The sequence below is a fragment of the Lineus longissimus genome, chromosome 16 (assembly GCF_910592395.1).
Source record: "Lineus longissimus chromosome 16, tnLinLong1.2, whole genome shotgun sequence".
In the NCBI taxonomy this organism is placed as follows: Eukaryota; Metazoa; Nemertea; class Pilidiophora; order Heteronemertea; family Lineidae; genus Lineus; species Lineus longissimus.
This window is the reverse complement of record NC_088323.1, coordinates 6,445,928-6,460,884: the sequence shown is the minus strand read 5'-3', so window position 1 is coordinate 6,460,884 and position 14,957 is coordinate 6,445,928. Positions and strand designations below refer to the sequence as shown.

The window sequence follows — 14,957 nt, the reverse complement described above, 5'->3', positions numbered from 1 at the left end:
GCTTCACCAGCTTGAGAGACGGGGGACTATTCCTGCTACACCAGTCAAAAACTGTCAAAGACATTGGACTATACGCCCTGTATCACCAGCCAAAATTTGCAAAAGCCGGGGGAACTACCAGCATTGCTATTGCCACACCCGTCCACAGACTGTGGAAGACATGGGACTATTTCTCCTGCTACACCGCCAACATCGGTTGTGAAAGACGGGCTATTCCTCCTGTTCCCCAGAACCTGGTTGTGAAAGACGAAGGACAATACCAGGTTGTGAAAGACCAGGGTTTATAGACTACAAACTTCACTAATCAAAGGTTAATGTAAGACTACTCCTATGTTAACCAGATATTGTCTAGGGACTATAATTCTAGCGTCTTTAACCACATGTTGTGAGAGACTGGGGACCAATTAAGTTGTTAAAGACAGGGGACTACTTCTACTGCTACACCAGTTGTTGATTGTGAAATACAAGGGGTTGTGTATTTCCTGTTTCACCGCCCACAGGTTGTGAGAGACAGGAGGCCAAGTTGTGAAGAACTAGGCCTTATACCTCCTCCTATTACATCAACAATATTGGCAACTATTCCACTCTAGATACAACAGCCATAAGTTCTGAAAGACCGGTGACTATTTCTTCTGTTACACCAAGACGTAATTTGTGGCAGACAGAGGACTGTACTTCATGCTGCTCCAGCTACATATCATAAGAGACAGGGGAACACTGCCTCGCACTGACCCTTGATCCTCTCATTGCCACAAAAGACCACAAGCAAAAGACCCACTGATGCTTGGACTCTGGGACTATACCTCCTGCTTAACCAGCCACAGGCTGTGCGAGACAGAGGAACAATTTGTCAGCGACAAAGGCCTATTTGTCTTGCTACACAAGTCACAAGTCGCTTGGAAAGACAGGGAAACGATAGGGGACTTTTCCTCCTGCTACACCAGCCACTTGTTGTCAAATACAAGGGACCATACCGCTGGTGGACAAGGGCCTATTTGTCTTGCTACAGAAGTCACAAGCTTGGAAAGACAGGGAAACGATGGGGGACTATTCCTCCTGCGACACCAGCCACTTGTTGTGACAGACAAGGGACCACACCGCTGGTTGTGAAAAACTGGGGTTTATACATGTCTTGCTTCATCAGCCACATGTTGAGAGAAGGGAACTGTACCTCCTGCTACATCAAGCACAGGTTGCAGAGACAGCCTTGTAGAGACAGGGGCAGCTTTACGTGCCATTGTTTGTGAGAGACAAGGGACTGTACCTCCTGCTACACCAATACAGACTTGTGAAGCAGGAGGTATAAACCCTTGTCTTTCACAACCAGTGGTATAGTCTTTTGTCTTTGACAACTGGCTAATGGTGTAACAGGAGGAATAGCCCCCTGTTGTTCACAACCGATTGCTGGTGTAGCAGGAGGAATTGTCTCCCGTCTTTCACAGCTCGGCCCATTGTTTCTTACACTCTGTATTTGGTGAAGCAGGAGGTAGTGTCTCGTGTCTCTCACGCCCTTTGGCTGATGAAGCAGGTGTGAACCCCGCTCTTTCACAATATTGGTTTAGTCTCCTGTTTCACGAGAGGCAGTTGCTTGAGGAGTAGCCCCCATGTCACAACTTGGTCCCCTGTCTCCCACGTTGGTGAAGAAGGAGGAATTGTCCCCGACAGAAAGCATCAGTGGGCCATTGGTGGTAAATGATAACGGAGGACAGTTTGAATGCTGGTGTGTTCCACTGGTGGCCAGATCTGTGCCCCTTATTGGCCATAATGGTCTGAATATTCTTGCTGTTTGGGATAAGGGACTAGATCTAGTAGCAGGTCCATTCAGATGAGAACAAATATATTTGGTTTACTGCTGTATTCTGAACAAGAATATCACTATCTACAATATATTTACATATCTGGTGGGTTACAAAACAGCAGTTCATTTTCTTCTTGTAAGCAATGTTACATAAGACACAATGCATAGATTAATAAGTTTCGAGCAATGTTAACAAATTACCTTTCCATATTTCCGATTACGATATTTGGATATTTTAAGTTTCAGTGAAAATGTGTCGTTTGGTCACCTAAACCCCACCCCCCTTCAAACTTAACCTACGTCCCTAAACCAGCCAGGGAAAGTTTTACAATGATCAAGTCTGCTACAGAGCACAGACACTTGGGTATCTTTTTAGGGCCTATTGAGAGGTCGTTTTTTATACCAGGCAAAAAAACAACACACAGGGTGAAACAACAACAGCAAGACCAATCTCATCTCGCAAGGTCCATACCATTGTTGTGACATCATCTGCTAGCTGTTAGCTCGGTGTGTTAGTTCATTTGCAACTTACTGCAGAGGACATAATGTCATCAGCTGTCGGCGATGCTGCCAGAAGCCCTACTTATCGCCCTCCCCCTATAACAATCTATCGCCACACACTGACGAAATGCAACACAGTGAAAACCTTAACATTCATGAGCAACCTGCAACTGTCCAGCAGTCAATGCAAAATAGGACGACTTAAACCCACTGCTGTGCATGTAGAAGTGCACATTTCAAGTTATCCACATTTATATCAAGGACTCAAAATTGAAATTTCCTTGTCAACGTCCCTTTAAGTACAATGGGTCAGGAATGCTGAGTCAACAAATTCTTTGATCTAATGCTCGACGAGCACATTACATGGTTCAATTATTCTCTCTTTCCTGCATGCCCAATCTCGATGCAAGCGAATCAGAATCCAAATGCCGATCGTCCTTTGAATACAATCTCCTCAAGGCAAATTCGATAGATCAAACTGCCGGCTGAAAATAGAAAATAAAATGAAGTTTTAGTACATTTACATTTACAGTGTCTTGAATTACAGTGAGCTTGAAGAAGTGAATTTCTTCAAACACATTTTAAATTCGCTTCAATGAATGACTGTCAGAAATCTGTTCAACTGAATTCATTGGAAATTCTGTCTGGTAAAGCTATTTAAGGAGACTTACATTTTAGAAGTCGTCAAAGAGGAATCAAGATAACTGCTATTACTAACCTGCTGCGATCCCCACGAAATGTAATCTGGTTTCGTCGCCGCATGATACTCATCAACCAGCTGTTGAATGACCTCGCGCGAATCATCGAACTCATCCAGATTGTCTTTGAAGATTGGCTCCTTCCTGAACTGATCCATGAAAGCCTCGCGTTTACGCAACTTGTCGAATTGTCGGAGAGTTCGTTCGCATAACTGGAAATGAGAAGTGATTTCTCATTAGACACAGGAGACTCCCAGGTGATGACTGTTGGTAAGGTCACAAACCACCCCTTATTTCTGTCTTTCCATCTATCAGAGAACTATAATGCTCAAATGTATGCAAGACCACTCATTGGTGGAGACATTAAAAGTCTGAATCATAATAGCGTATACATCATTCATTCATCTGCGAAACGTTCATGACTATGTCTCTGGAATAGAAGAAGAATATTCATTTGAAATTATATCATTTTGTATGTGTCCAACAAATACTTACCGTGGAGATACTGGTATGGTTTGCCAACATCAAACCACTGACTCGGTGAGCTGACTGGATGTATGGAGACTTCCTCGACAGCGCCACCTGGATACTCGCCGGTCCCCACGGGATGAACTGCGCTAATTTTCGCTCTCGAATACGCTGGAGGCTTTTGTGAACCTGTGAACGAAGAAACAACATCAGGAGTTTCTTAAAGGCGAGGAAACTCTTTGCTCTCCTAATTAGAGGCAAGACTGGTCCCCAAATGCCTAGCACCTTGTGCGCAAAACTAGACAAGGAGTTGCCAGCAACAGCTAGAAACAACTTACCTGTGTAGGATCAACCTCGCCTTGTATGATATTCAGAATTGAAATATAGCAATGTTGTGCTTGGCGGTGGACGGGAGTGGACACCATCATGTTCTTTGGCTGCAGAAGACGACGCATCACATCCAACACAGTCGTTTTACGTACACTAGCAACCTGCAATGGCAACAAACTCCATTAAAACCATGCGTCTATCATCATTTCAATTTCCCCATTTTTACAAAATTCAAAAGTGCATTTCAACGATTAAAGAACTAGTTCAAACGAGCATGGATATAGAGAAGCAGGTTTTCTGAAAGCAGCCTACATCCCACGGCTTTTACCTGTGAATCTGTCGTAAGTGGCGTGTATCCCGTCATGAGGTAGTGAAGTCGCGGGGTCGGAATCAACGAAGCTATTAGACCAATCAGATCGTTGTTCATATATCCCGGGTAGCGGAGTGTCGTCGTACTCACAGACATTACGGTGGATACCTAGAAGAAAGAAAAGGTCGAGACATTTTGTAAGCATTTGCTAAAGTGCTGAGCAAACAAGAGATTCTTACTTTATTTTAAGCCCTTTTTGGGAGGTGAAAATGGAAAGCCTCCAAAAATCAGAGACGCTCATCCCGGCATATACAGGGATTTATCAAAGGCCCACTTCCTCATTACACCTGATGAATTCATACTCACCAGCTGGTTAATCTGAGCAAATGATGGAGTCTCAATGTGCAATCTGTCAGCCGCGATTCTATGGAGAGCAGTGTTATCCAATACGACCTAGAAAAACAAAGGAGATCCATTGAAATACATAATAAATGTGGCCAAGACTTGCCTCTGGACAGTCATGTAGAACTTGCAATAGGTTTCAACTATGGAAAAAAGATAAAAGGATGATCTGATCTGATCTGATCTATTGATATCACCAGCATCTTTGCATTTAGTGAGGTAAAAGAAATTTCAGTCAAAAGTACAGTGGTCGATTTTGAGTTTTCTTTTTGAGTGCTGGACGATCAAGTGCTCTCTATCACACAGTCAACATTCTGTGTCAACCTGTTGAGAGAGAGAAGTTAGCAATAAGACTGGAGGACGACATCACTGACGCCTACATACACTTACCACACAGTCCGCATTCTGTGTCAATCTCTTGAGAGTGAGGAGGGAGTTATACGGCTGGACGACGACGTCGCTGATTTCATCCTGATTTGGGAAGACTGAGTACGTCTGGATAAGTTTCTTGGGGAATCTGTCATTCAAGTTTTCTAACATATAGGACCCCATGCCAGATCCAGTACCTCCGGCAATGGAGTGGCATATCACAAAACCCTGCAAAATAATGTTTAATAAAGTTTATTAATGTTCACCAGACCCCCGAGTGGGGAGAGATCGAAATTAGATGCTCACTGTTGAGGGCTCGTGAGTAATAAGGACACCCTCTCCATTAAGGACAAACGTTGCATTGGTCCCAAATTGGTTTTTTCCCATTGATTTTGACCTCTGCAATGAGGACACCTCTGATTAAGGACAGAAATTGTGAGTCACAAAGGTATCCTTAATAAAGAGGTTCTACTGTACCTCTAAACTGTCGCTGCCATCAGCCTCCCTATCTATGATGTCAAACACCTCTTCATACAGCTTCTCGGCCTGCGAATATCCGCTTGCCCAATTATTACCGGCGCCACCACCGTGCTTTGAGAGATAGATATTCTCTGGATTGTAGAGATTGGCGTAGGAGGAATTCATGATGGAGTTGATCACTCTCGGCTCCAGATCGAGGAGAACTGCCCGTGGGATGTAATGTTCATCATCGGCCTTAAAGAGGAATGGAAAGTTACTTTATCGATAGTCGGGTTGAAAGTCACACTTCCATTTTATCTTTTAAACCTAATGTTTTTTCAGAGCTTGGAGTTATGAGGACTTCACTTTTTCCGTCTCTCAATACTACTTCTTGTCCTAATTTTTAACATTTCTTCTTATCTCACAAACATGCATGTTGTTTCTGAATAATAAACACCAGATGCCAACATATATGTAAGATCTAGATCACATTTGGAGATCCAACTTCTAACAAGGTGTTTTTTTGGCACACCCAGACCAAGACGTCATGCCATTGCAACGTCATGTGTGACTCACTGACTATGTGAAACAAGAAAACCAAAAACTTATCATTTTACACTTCCAAACTTTATCATACTTCGTAGAAATACTGATTTATTTGTGTTCACCTGGTAAAAAAAGACATCTTTCCTATCTGTTCCCTCAGTAGCATACTCCTCTAGGATTCCTTCAGGACTGATGCCATGCTCCGCACAGAGCTGCTTCCAGAATTCCATACCAACTGAAAAAGCAGAAAAATGTGATAATTAGGAAGGATGAGTTACATAGATTCTTAGAATGTAAGCAGTCACAGTGTCACCATGGTCAAGTCACCATCTGCAAGCAAAAATGACAGAAGAGATGGTTTGCTTTACCCATTACTTGCGGTCCTGGTGCTTTGTTAGAAATAACCACCCTTTGTTGACTTTTCTTGGACATGGTTGATCTCGATGCAAATACTCCTTTCTGTGTGATGGGAGTGACCCCCTAACTCAAAAAAATTAACTTAAAAAGTCAGCCTCAAGGATATCATATTGTGCCATGCTGCCAGTCAGAGGTAGAGACACTTTTAATGGTACACTGTCACTGGTACAGCAGTGATATGATATCTATGATGTCTTAGAGAGAATGATAATACGTCATAGATATCTATGACGTCTTACTCTTAGAGAGAATGATAATACGTCATATATATCATATCACTGTGGTACAGCTAATGCAGTAAAGGCACAGCCACACTCACAGGCTGACTCGGTTCTTGAAGACGAAAAATGTCCAATTCTAAGACCAAAGTCAGTGGCAAAGACCAACCAAGTCAGAAAGTAGGCCTAGGCCTGGCTAAGCTGAGAATGAGATGGAGTCAAGTAACATTCACCGAGTTCAAACTTGGCACATTCTTCTTCTTATAAACTACCCTACTTCTTTACAGAAGTATATGAAAAATTTGGGTATCAGCACCCCAAAAAAGATACAAAAAGTTCCATTCGATTGTAAAAATATTCATGCAACTTTCATTGCACTACAAAATGTACAGGACAAAGCACAATGAATTTATATTTGACAGGAACCGAGCGAAAAGGTCCCAAAACTCACTTTGATTGCCACATTGTCCCAATTGCAAAGTGATGATTTCACGTGGCATTGTGTTATCTTTCGTTTTGAATTATTGTCCGCTTATAATTTTGACTGGATTACGAGTTTGCAGCGAAAAAGGAAGGAGACTTCTTCCACTTCGGAAATTTTGAGAAATGGCGGGGACGTTTCTCGTGTAGTGCGTTCGATTTCTAGCGCCGCGATCTCGGGCCTTAAAGCGCATGCCCAGTATGAATCGAGCCCGTACTACCAGTCTCGCGAGATCAGATAACCAGCTGGCAGAGGTTGGTTGTTTCATCGTCCTCGTCAGATGCTCGGGTTCCGTCGTTGGATGTCAGCTAAGCGGCCGCGTCGGAAGGAATGAAATCGCTATACGGCATTCTCCAAGCGTCATCAATGGTGATCATCGTTGTCAAGCCTCATTCGACCTACATATCAAGAAAGAAGGCTTTTCAATCCATGTTACAAGCAGCGCACTATACCATGGTATTATATTGCCACTGTCTAACCGTTCTAAGCGTGAAAAACATTAACCCCCGATTTCCTTAGGATGCAACATCAACCACGTGGACTGTGACGGGCCCTGTCAGAATGAACGCCGACAGCCCTTTCAATCTCCTTATGGCACGTGGCTATCTGTTTACTTTGGCTTACTAAGGCGAGACAACACAGCCGCCTTTGTCATGGAAATGCAAATAAGGCCAATCAATGCCCCAGTCAAAACATCGAGACACGAAAGGAAAGTGGTGCAACTCATTCATAAAAATTTACGATCACCCGATGTTTCGCTGAAAATACTATCCGGTTATAAAGATGAATAAAGAAAACCATGGCTCATTTTTGTACCTCTGTCTGCTGGTGTTATCATTTAGAGTTTATGTTAGAATAATTTTGCGGTAAATTGTTGGAAATTGTCTTTTTTAGAGCTGAAGTGTGCTTATTTGAAAAAGCCACCGCTTCATCGTCTATTCCAACACGTACATTTTCAATCAAGTCATCACCTCAGCGTACCCGCGGCACGTGACCAATCAACTTTTCTCTGATTGGCTGCATCGGCTCATCCGAGTTTGTTGACATCGTGTGACTTCATCCACTTGGGGCTGATGAACTCAAACAAAGATAAGTTTTATCGCTGCTCAGCCCTACTGATGGTCATCATTTTAGGTGAGATAGTGTCTTGGTATTTATCCGTTTTGTTTTCCAGAGTATCTTGCTCGTTTTACCTATAGTTTTCCATAATTTAGATTTTTCTTTCCCGGTGTGTAGCATGTTAAGCGCGCGATCAGCTGTTTACCTGCATGCACGTATGTCGTGTATGTGTGTATACATGATGCATAATGAATGCAAACATGATGTATTTTCAAATTGGCCAATCTGCTTCTCCATCCTCATACTGCCTTAACATACTATTGAGGGACTGCATGTCATGATGTGCCACAATACAACACTTCAGAAGTTGGCCAGGTAGTTGTGATGCCTGATGATGGTATGGTTCAAACTCACACAATGCCGAAATTGAAAAATTTCAGAAGGGAGACTGCTAATACATGTCGAATCGGGAATGACAGATAACATCCTTGTTTTGCTATAGGTGGGAGATTCCACATTTTAGCAGTCTCCCATCATCGTCTAAACCGTTAAAAATTGTTTAATTTCGGCACTGTGCGAGTTTAAAACGTACTGTCACCACTTGGGCCAACCTCTTAAGTGTCGTATTGATCAATGGCAATATGGCGGTCAATGTCGATTTTGCGAATGGTCGAAGAAGTTTGCAGTCGTCATGTGTTTCACCTGGAACAAAAAAGGGTCACAGACACGGCAGTGGCTTATGGCACTGTCCAAAGTTGGCTGAGGCCTTCGGACGTTGTCTGAGAGTGCGCATTTCCCCTTTTATTTTGTTTTGGCGCTGATTCGTCGAAAAGGTCAATTCTGGATATGCCACTGACATTTTCATTGTCACTGTACTTGAACCTCTTAACCAATTTACCTACTAATTGATTGAAATACAAAGTACTGCATGACTGATTTGGCCCCATTCCCGAATTGTCCTCTTTTGAACCTACTCGCCAAGCCTATCTGTCGTCCATGACACCATCTGATGACACCTACAGTCCATACAGCAAGTAACTAGAAAACACGTTGGCGACAGTGACAGTTGAGGTTGTGACCGAGTTAAGACAAGGTATACAAGGTGCTTCCAAGACTTGGCATCAATTCAAAGGGTCAGTGAGGGTTGACAATGTTGAGAGTTGATATGGTTTTGTTGAGTGGTAATCGGGTGATGTTTCTATTTTAAAGAGTGTTCACTTCGGTATCCCATTTTCCGGACATGAAAGGCAACCTTCATATCATGGGTCTTGACAAGTGTCAGGCACAATTCAATTTGAGTGGTCACAACGGAATTAATCGTGTTTTCCAGACCAAAAAAGATAAACTTCAAGGGTCTCGTAAGTTTGTTGCTGGACTTTGGGAGTTTCAAAGTGTGTTATCGGGTGATGTTTCTATTTTAAAGAGTGTTCACTTCAGTATCCCATTTTCCGGACAAGGCAACCTTCATATCAATCATGGGTCTTGACAAGTGTCAGGCACAATTCAATTTGAGTGGTCACAACGGAATTAATCCTGTCTTCCAGACCAAAAAAGATAAACTTCGAGGGTGTTTGTTGCTGGACTTTGGGAGTTTCAAAGTGTGTTATGCCACTGCCAGCTGGGACAGAGATTTCTCGAGACACTGTCCGTGTGACTCTGGGTGTCATGCATGTCACTATTTATCAGTTGATGAGATTTGATAATCCTCAACATTCTAATCCAGGAATTTAGTCCTTAGACATCATCATCTTACTCACTAGAAGACAACAATCTGGGCTAATCCTGCATTCTTTAGAAAGTGTTACTGTTTATCCTCATAGATTGACAAATCATGATCGTCAGATATCGGGTGACGTGATGGCTCACCCAGTTTTAGCCATGAATGTCAACAACGGATCAGTGGATCAATTTCAAATCAATCGTAAAAGATAAGCTATGAAAGATTTGGCACATTAGCAACAGTTGTAAGATAAATACGGCAATAGTAAACAAACCTTGCCTAATATTTTCACAGAAATATGCCAGATAAAGGCTGATCACCCGGTTTTTTAAGGTTGATCCTAGAGTATGATGACATCACGGGTGGGGTGACTTCAATGTGTAAATTGTGGGAAATGACCTGATTTTGGATTATAAATATGATCACGATCTTCCTGAATTGTTTTATTTTACAATAACTTTGTCGTTGTCGATTCGTCTTCTGAATTTATTCTCTTTGGAATTTGGATAGTTTTTGAGAGTGTTGGTTCAGTGTGTTTGTTCGGTCACTCTGTTCAGATTTCGAATATTTTCAACAGATCAGGTTTGTTCTAACTTCCTACATTATGATTACAGTTCGTGTGACTTTTTTCAAAACTAATATGTGACCCGTCACAGCAAAACCAGGCGCATGTCGCACAGAAGATGATCCTAAATGACACCAGGAGATAATGGAAGAAATAGGTGTGCTCGTATTTCACAAAAGGCAGACAATAGAGAAATGAACAAACAGTCCGTCTCAACCTGCCAAGCTCAGAGCGACATGCACTTGATTTTGCTGTGACGGGTCACATATGTTCTGTCCTCCGAGTGAGTACTAGTTTTTTTCGCTAAAGAGTTTTGCAGAGCGCACCACCCAGCCTTTTCAATTTTCTCTTTTTGAGATGATAGAAGAAGAAATTGATGTACTCTGATCCACAAAAGGCAGGCAATAGTGGAAAAAAACCACCATCTGTCTCAACCTGCCAAGCTTAGAGCAGCAGTGACTGGTTTTACTCAATTAAAACAAGAGCAGGACACTGCACCTTGCCTTTTTTTAGGCTGGGCCCTTTTCTGCCCTGCCTTCACAGATTTCCAGCCATCCTGGACCTAACAGACTTTTGATAAAAAATTATTCAGATTGCAAGTCTGGAAAGATATAATACGGTATCTTGAATCAATGTTCTGTATAGATTTTGCACGGGAAACACCTGTCAATCAATAAAGTGGCCTGATGACAACCTCATGTCGCTTATTGACTGAGCTGCCAGCTACACCCATCACACCACCGCATGACTCCATGCTTACTGTTAAAGGGGGACGGCTAGGGGTTCAAATTGGTGTGCGTACTGTTAAAGGTGACTATTAGGCAAGGGGTAGGGGTCAAATTTTGGCTGTGACAATGATGCACAGTTAGAGGACTGTGTTGTTCTTAACTGTTAACTGTTAATGATTTTAAAAGCACTATTGAATTTGTACCATCTAATTCAACAAACTTCCATAATTTACATCCACCCCTTTATGAATAATGTAAATGGGCGATATTGATTTTTGCGAGACGGAGATGGCTGTTGTCTATTGGTTGAGCAGAGCACAGAGTCATAGTGTTATGATAGTTACAGCCTGTATGGATGTGTTGCATACCAGATTCGGCTTGTGGATTTAAAGAATCTTCTGTTTGGCTGTGTAGTTTATAAAAGTGTTATTTTGCATTTCTAATCTATTGCCTTTGGTATAGTGACTGGACGGGTCCATTCAATTCAAAAATATAACTTGGCTCAAGACTGTGCGTGCAATATGGCACTGGTACTGGTAGGTGCTCTCACGTTGGACATGCTTTGGAAAAAAAGTCATGTACGTAGGGCATATTGAGTGTTTTTCCAGCCCAGCAGAAAACCTGTTGATATTTTGACTTGAGTTGTATTAAAACTTTACTAAAAAATAATTCCTTCCTCCCTCTTTCTCTTTACAGGTCTCTCCTGAATCATTCTCGATAGTTCGGGGCCCAAAACTTAAATAAAAGATGTCTGCTACGGAGTGCTCGCCTACCAGTTCCCTGATGACGTCGATACGTAACTTCTTCCTGCGATTCCTGCTGTTGTTCAGCGTGGGGGTGTTCTTCGCATTGGTGCTTAATCTTCTCCAGGTGCAACGAAACGTGACGCTCTTCCCTCCAGAGGTGTTGCTGAGTTTATTCTCATCTGCTTGGTGGGTGCCTCCGAGCTGTGGCATTGCCGCTGGTGAGTAAAACTTGGGTGCCAGAATGTATGTTATTGTTAGCAAAAATTGGGGAAGAGCATGGTTACCTTTTGAGAACGACACTCAAAATGGCACTTTTTCTATCGTCTACCTAATACTATTACTAGTTCAAGTAGTATCATTTCCTTTGATAGAAGAAGTTTCATCAATCAAAAGAGGTTTGTCAGTCAATTATTGAACACTAAATGTAATTCTACCTCAAAGTCAGAAGTCAAGTCGGTGGTGGAAAGTCTGAAAGATGTGTGACCTGTCTATGAGTGTTTAGACTACAGTCTGTATTTCTGCATGGAATGATTAAGTCTGTATCAATTTGGTCCATCTCATACCAACCAGCTGGGACTACTAAGAGGGCAACATCTGGGCAAAGTGACTACCGGGTACAGAACTCAGAAGTGAGAGAAACTTGAATATAAAAGTGTTTCTGGAAAGGGTACAAACCAAGTTGTTTGAACAGGAGTCAGATCTAGGTATGCACCGTTTGAAAAAAGATTATTGTTAATTTTCCATTTTATGATTTCAGCCGTTATAGGACTGCTTTATCCCTGTTTGGACCAAAAATTAGGAGAGGTGCATCACTACAAGAGAGAATGGTCGAGTGTTATGAGATGTGTAGCCGTCTTTGTTGGAATCAATCATGCTAGTGCTGTATCCTTTTACTAACTATCACAACATTGACTCAATTCCTGAAGAGAATCGACTCGAACTTTTGACCCGATCAGCCATTGATGACATTATTGGCACCAAAAACTATTTCTCTTGACCTCGATTCGAAAAACTTGTTAGAATTCTTTTTGAAATGAAAGTGAAAGTCCTTCTCAGCGACCGTGGCCATAGTATTACTCTGTTTGGTGGGGCAATAAGTTTGACGTTGCTTGATTTGGCCTGGTCTCTTGACAATTGACAATGCATCCACCTTGTATAGCATTATATAGTATTGTCCTTCCTGAATTGATAAGGCTTGGATTACTAGTACATGGGGTATCATCATCGTTAGATTTTATACAATTGTATTTGCCTTAACCGTTTCTACAGAAAATCGCCTTTGCAAATAACTTACAGCTATCTCTGTCCCTGGCTGCGATGTCCATCGGGTTGTGGTGGCTCTTTGATAGATCCAGGAGTGGATTCGGTCTCGGTGTAGGCATCGCCGTTCTTGCTACATTCGTCACACAACTATTAGTTTATAATGGAGTTTACAGGTGAGTAAAATAATATCAAGAATAAACCATTCAAAGCGAAAATCTGTCAAAGTCTCCTATCCTGAGGCTTGTTCTACATACAGTGTTATTTTTTGTGAAATGGGAATAAATTGTTGGTAAATTCTGTCCTTCCTGTTCCAATCCTTCGAGTAAGCAAATAACCGGGTAAAAATTAGTGTCCATGTCCCTTACATGCATACATCCCTTGATTTTACAGATATACAGAGCCAGATTTCCTGTACGTTCGATCATGGCTGCCCTGTATATTCTTCTCCGGTGGTGTAACCATGGGCAATATTGGACGACAGTTGGCAGTGGTAAGTCTTTCGCCGTCTTTGAAAAGACTGGAACAATCGCCACATTGCCTTTGAATTCAAACAAACTCAAACTTCACTTATACCCTTCACCTATATAAGAATAACTGAAGCATTTGATAGAGGAATGTTTGTTGTCTCTTACACCAGGCCCACTTAAAAAGGTTTTGAGGCAAGATCAACTACTCACTCACTCATTCCTACAATTGACATGTCTATGTCAATTGTGTCACCGCAAAAGGATCAATCAACTATTCATTCAAAAAATATTTTCTCCCGTGGAGAGTAAATTCTAATAAATTCTAACGGTTTTCTTTGTTTTTCTTCTAGTATGACTCCATGGATGACGCAAGTAAGGAGCACACTGACTGAGTGGCACCTCCTATCTACTCATTTAAGAGTCTATTGTTCCTTGCGCTTATACCTGGTCATCAACTGCTGTCTTTAAAAGACTAACGAACTGACCTCATTGGCTTGCAATGTCGTAGAACGACAACTGGAGGAGAATCTTGAGTGAAACTGAGAAGTCATTGAGCGTCTGCTAGACGAATTGAGGAGCTGAACTGAACAGATCTCAGGAGATGAATCTATGTTAACCCCGAGGAATCGGCTCCCCAGCTTTCTGAAAATTAGACAGGCCTTCCAACTTGCCGGCACTGTCAGTGCAGGCTGCTCTGTAAGGTGGGAAGCCTGCCTTGAATAAACAAGATTAGGATAAGATTCTCGGTCAGTTGGAGAAGTGATTCTCTCGGGTGCTGTTGTGAGATCTGGTGCCAAAAGTGAGTTTCTTGCAAGCGGAGTTGCGACACTGTTGAATCATTAAACCAAACTTAACTCTAGTCCAATGTGATTCAAGGATACTTAGCAGATTCTAAGAGGTTTTTGGTTTTCTCAGAAAAGGCAACGTGGACATTTTTTGCTGCATCTTTTAGCCTTTTTCTGCCATTCAACTACAGCTTTGTCTTGTAAATTCCGATGTAAATACCATTTTTGTAAAATAAAAAAGAGGGTACTGTGTACTCTTGTTATATCAATCTGCCTGAGACAATGAGTGTTGAAAAATCACATTGAACCTGTCAATTTCCTATGGGAACCAGGAATATGCTGTCTGTGTCATCTCTGTACATTTCATTCTGGTGCCAGCGGTATGGGTACTTGTCAAAAGGGGAGAAGATTTTTCGCTTGGTGAAGTCTAAATTTTACTGTAACAAAAAAACTGCCATTATTTTATTTTGTAGAAAATGTGAAAGCGACAAATTGGGTTGATGCGACATGTTAATTCAAGTGATTTGTGGGCATTAGATGAGAATGTTTTGGTAATCATGTTGGAAAAAGAGGTGTCGAAAACCTGGAGAATGTAAAAGCACAAAATGTGCAAAAGTATTTGTATAA

At 41.9% G+C, this 14,957-nt stretch overlaps 2 protein-coding genes across 3 annotated transcripts; one reads left to right on the top strand and one right to left on the bottom strand.

Moving 5' to 3' along the window:
- Positions 1-1,840: 1,840 nt before the first annotated feature.
- Positions 1,841-7,123, bottom strand: LOC135500218 (tubulin gamma-1 chain). Its single transcript, XM_064791514.1, has 10 exons — positions 6,968-7,123; positions 6,004-6,116; positions 5,354-5,590; positions 4,898-5,104; positions 4,472-4,558; positions 4,124-4,273; positions 3,804-3,956; positions 3,493-3,654; positions 3,018-3,209; positions 1,841-2,784 (listed from the first exon to the last, which is right to left on the bottom strand). Exons 1-10 carry the CDS (start codon positions 7,014-7,016, stop codon positions 2,773-2,775), a joined length of 1,362 nt encoding a protein of 453 aa, XP_064647584.1. The 5' UTR covers positions 7,017-7,123; the 3' UTR covers positions 1,841-2,772.
- Positions 7,124-8,038: 915 nt separating this feature from the next.
- Positions 8,039-14,957, top strand: LOC135500692 (insulin-induced gene 2 protein-like). Of its 2 annotated transcripts, none has more exons than XM_064792304.1 (6): positions 8,039-8,131; positions 11,766-12,033; positions 12,573-12,697; positions 13,085-13,251; positions 13,469-13,568; positions 13,896-14,957. In XM_064792304.1, exons 2-6 carry the CDS (start codon positions 11,817-11,819, stop codon positions 13,935-13,937), a joined length of 651 nt encoding a protein of 216 aa, XP_064648374.1. In that variant the 5' UTR covers positions 8,039-8,131; positions 11,766-11,816; the 3' UTR covers positions 13,938-14,957. The 2 variants fall into 2 exon arrangements, with proteins under 2 accessions (XP_064648374.1, XP_064648376.1); XM_064792306.1 differs by lacking the exon at positions 8,039-8,131 and adding an exon at positions 11,344-11,605.

Coding starts and splice junctions, on each gene's coding strand:
- LOC135500692 (XM_064792304.1), top strand. CDS start 11,817: ATGTCTGCTACGGAGTGCTCGCCTACCAGTTCCCTGATGACGTCGATA. Junction 12,034..12,572: donor GAGCTGTGGCATTGCCGCTG/GTGAGTAAAACT, acceptor TTATGATTTCAG/CCGTTATAGGACTGCTTTAT. Junction 13,569..13,895: donor TTGGACGACAGTTGGCAGTG/GTAAGTCTTTCG, acceptor TTTTTCTTCTAG/TATGACTCCATGGATGACGC.
- LOC135500218 (XM_064791514.1), bottom strand. CDS start 7,016: ATGCCACGTGAAATCATCACTTTGCAATTGGGACAATGTGGCAATCAA. Junction 5,105..5,353: donor ATGGCAGCGACAGTTTAGAG/GTACAGTAGAAC, acceptor ATTATTTTGCAG/GGTTTTGTGATATGCCACTC. Junction 4,274..4,471: donor TTGCTCAGATTAACCAGCTG/GTGAGTATGAAT, acceptor TCTTTCTTCTAG/GTATCCACCGTAATGTCTGT.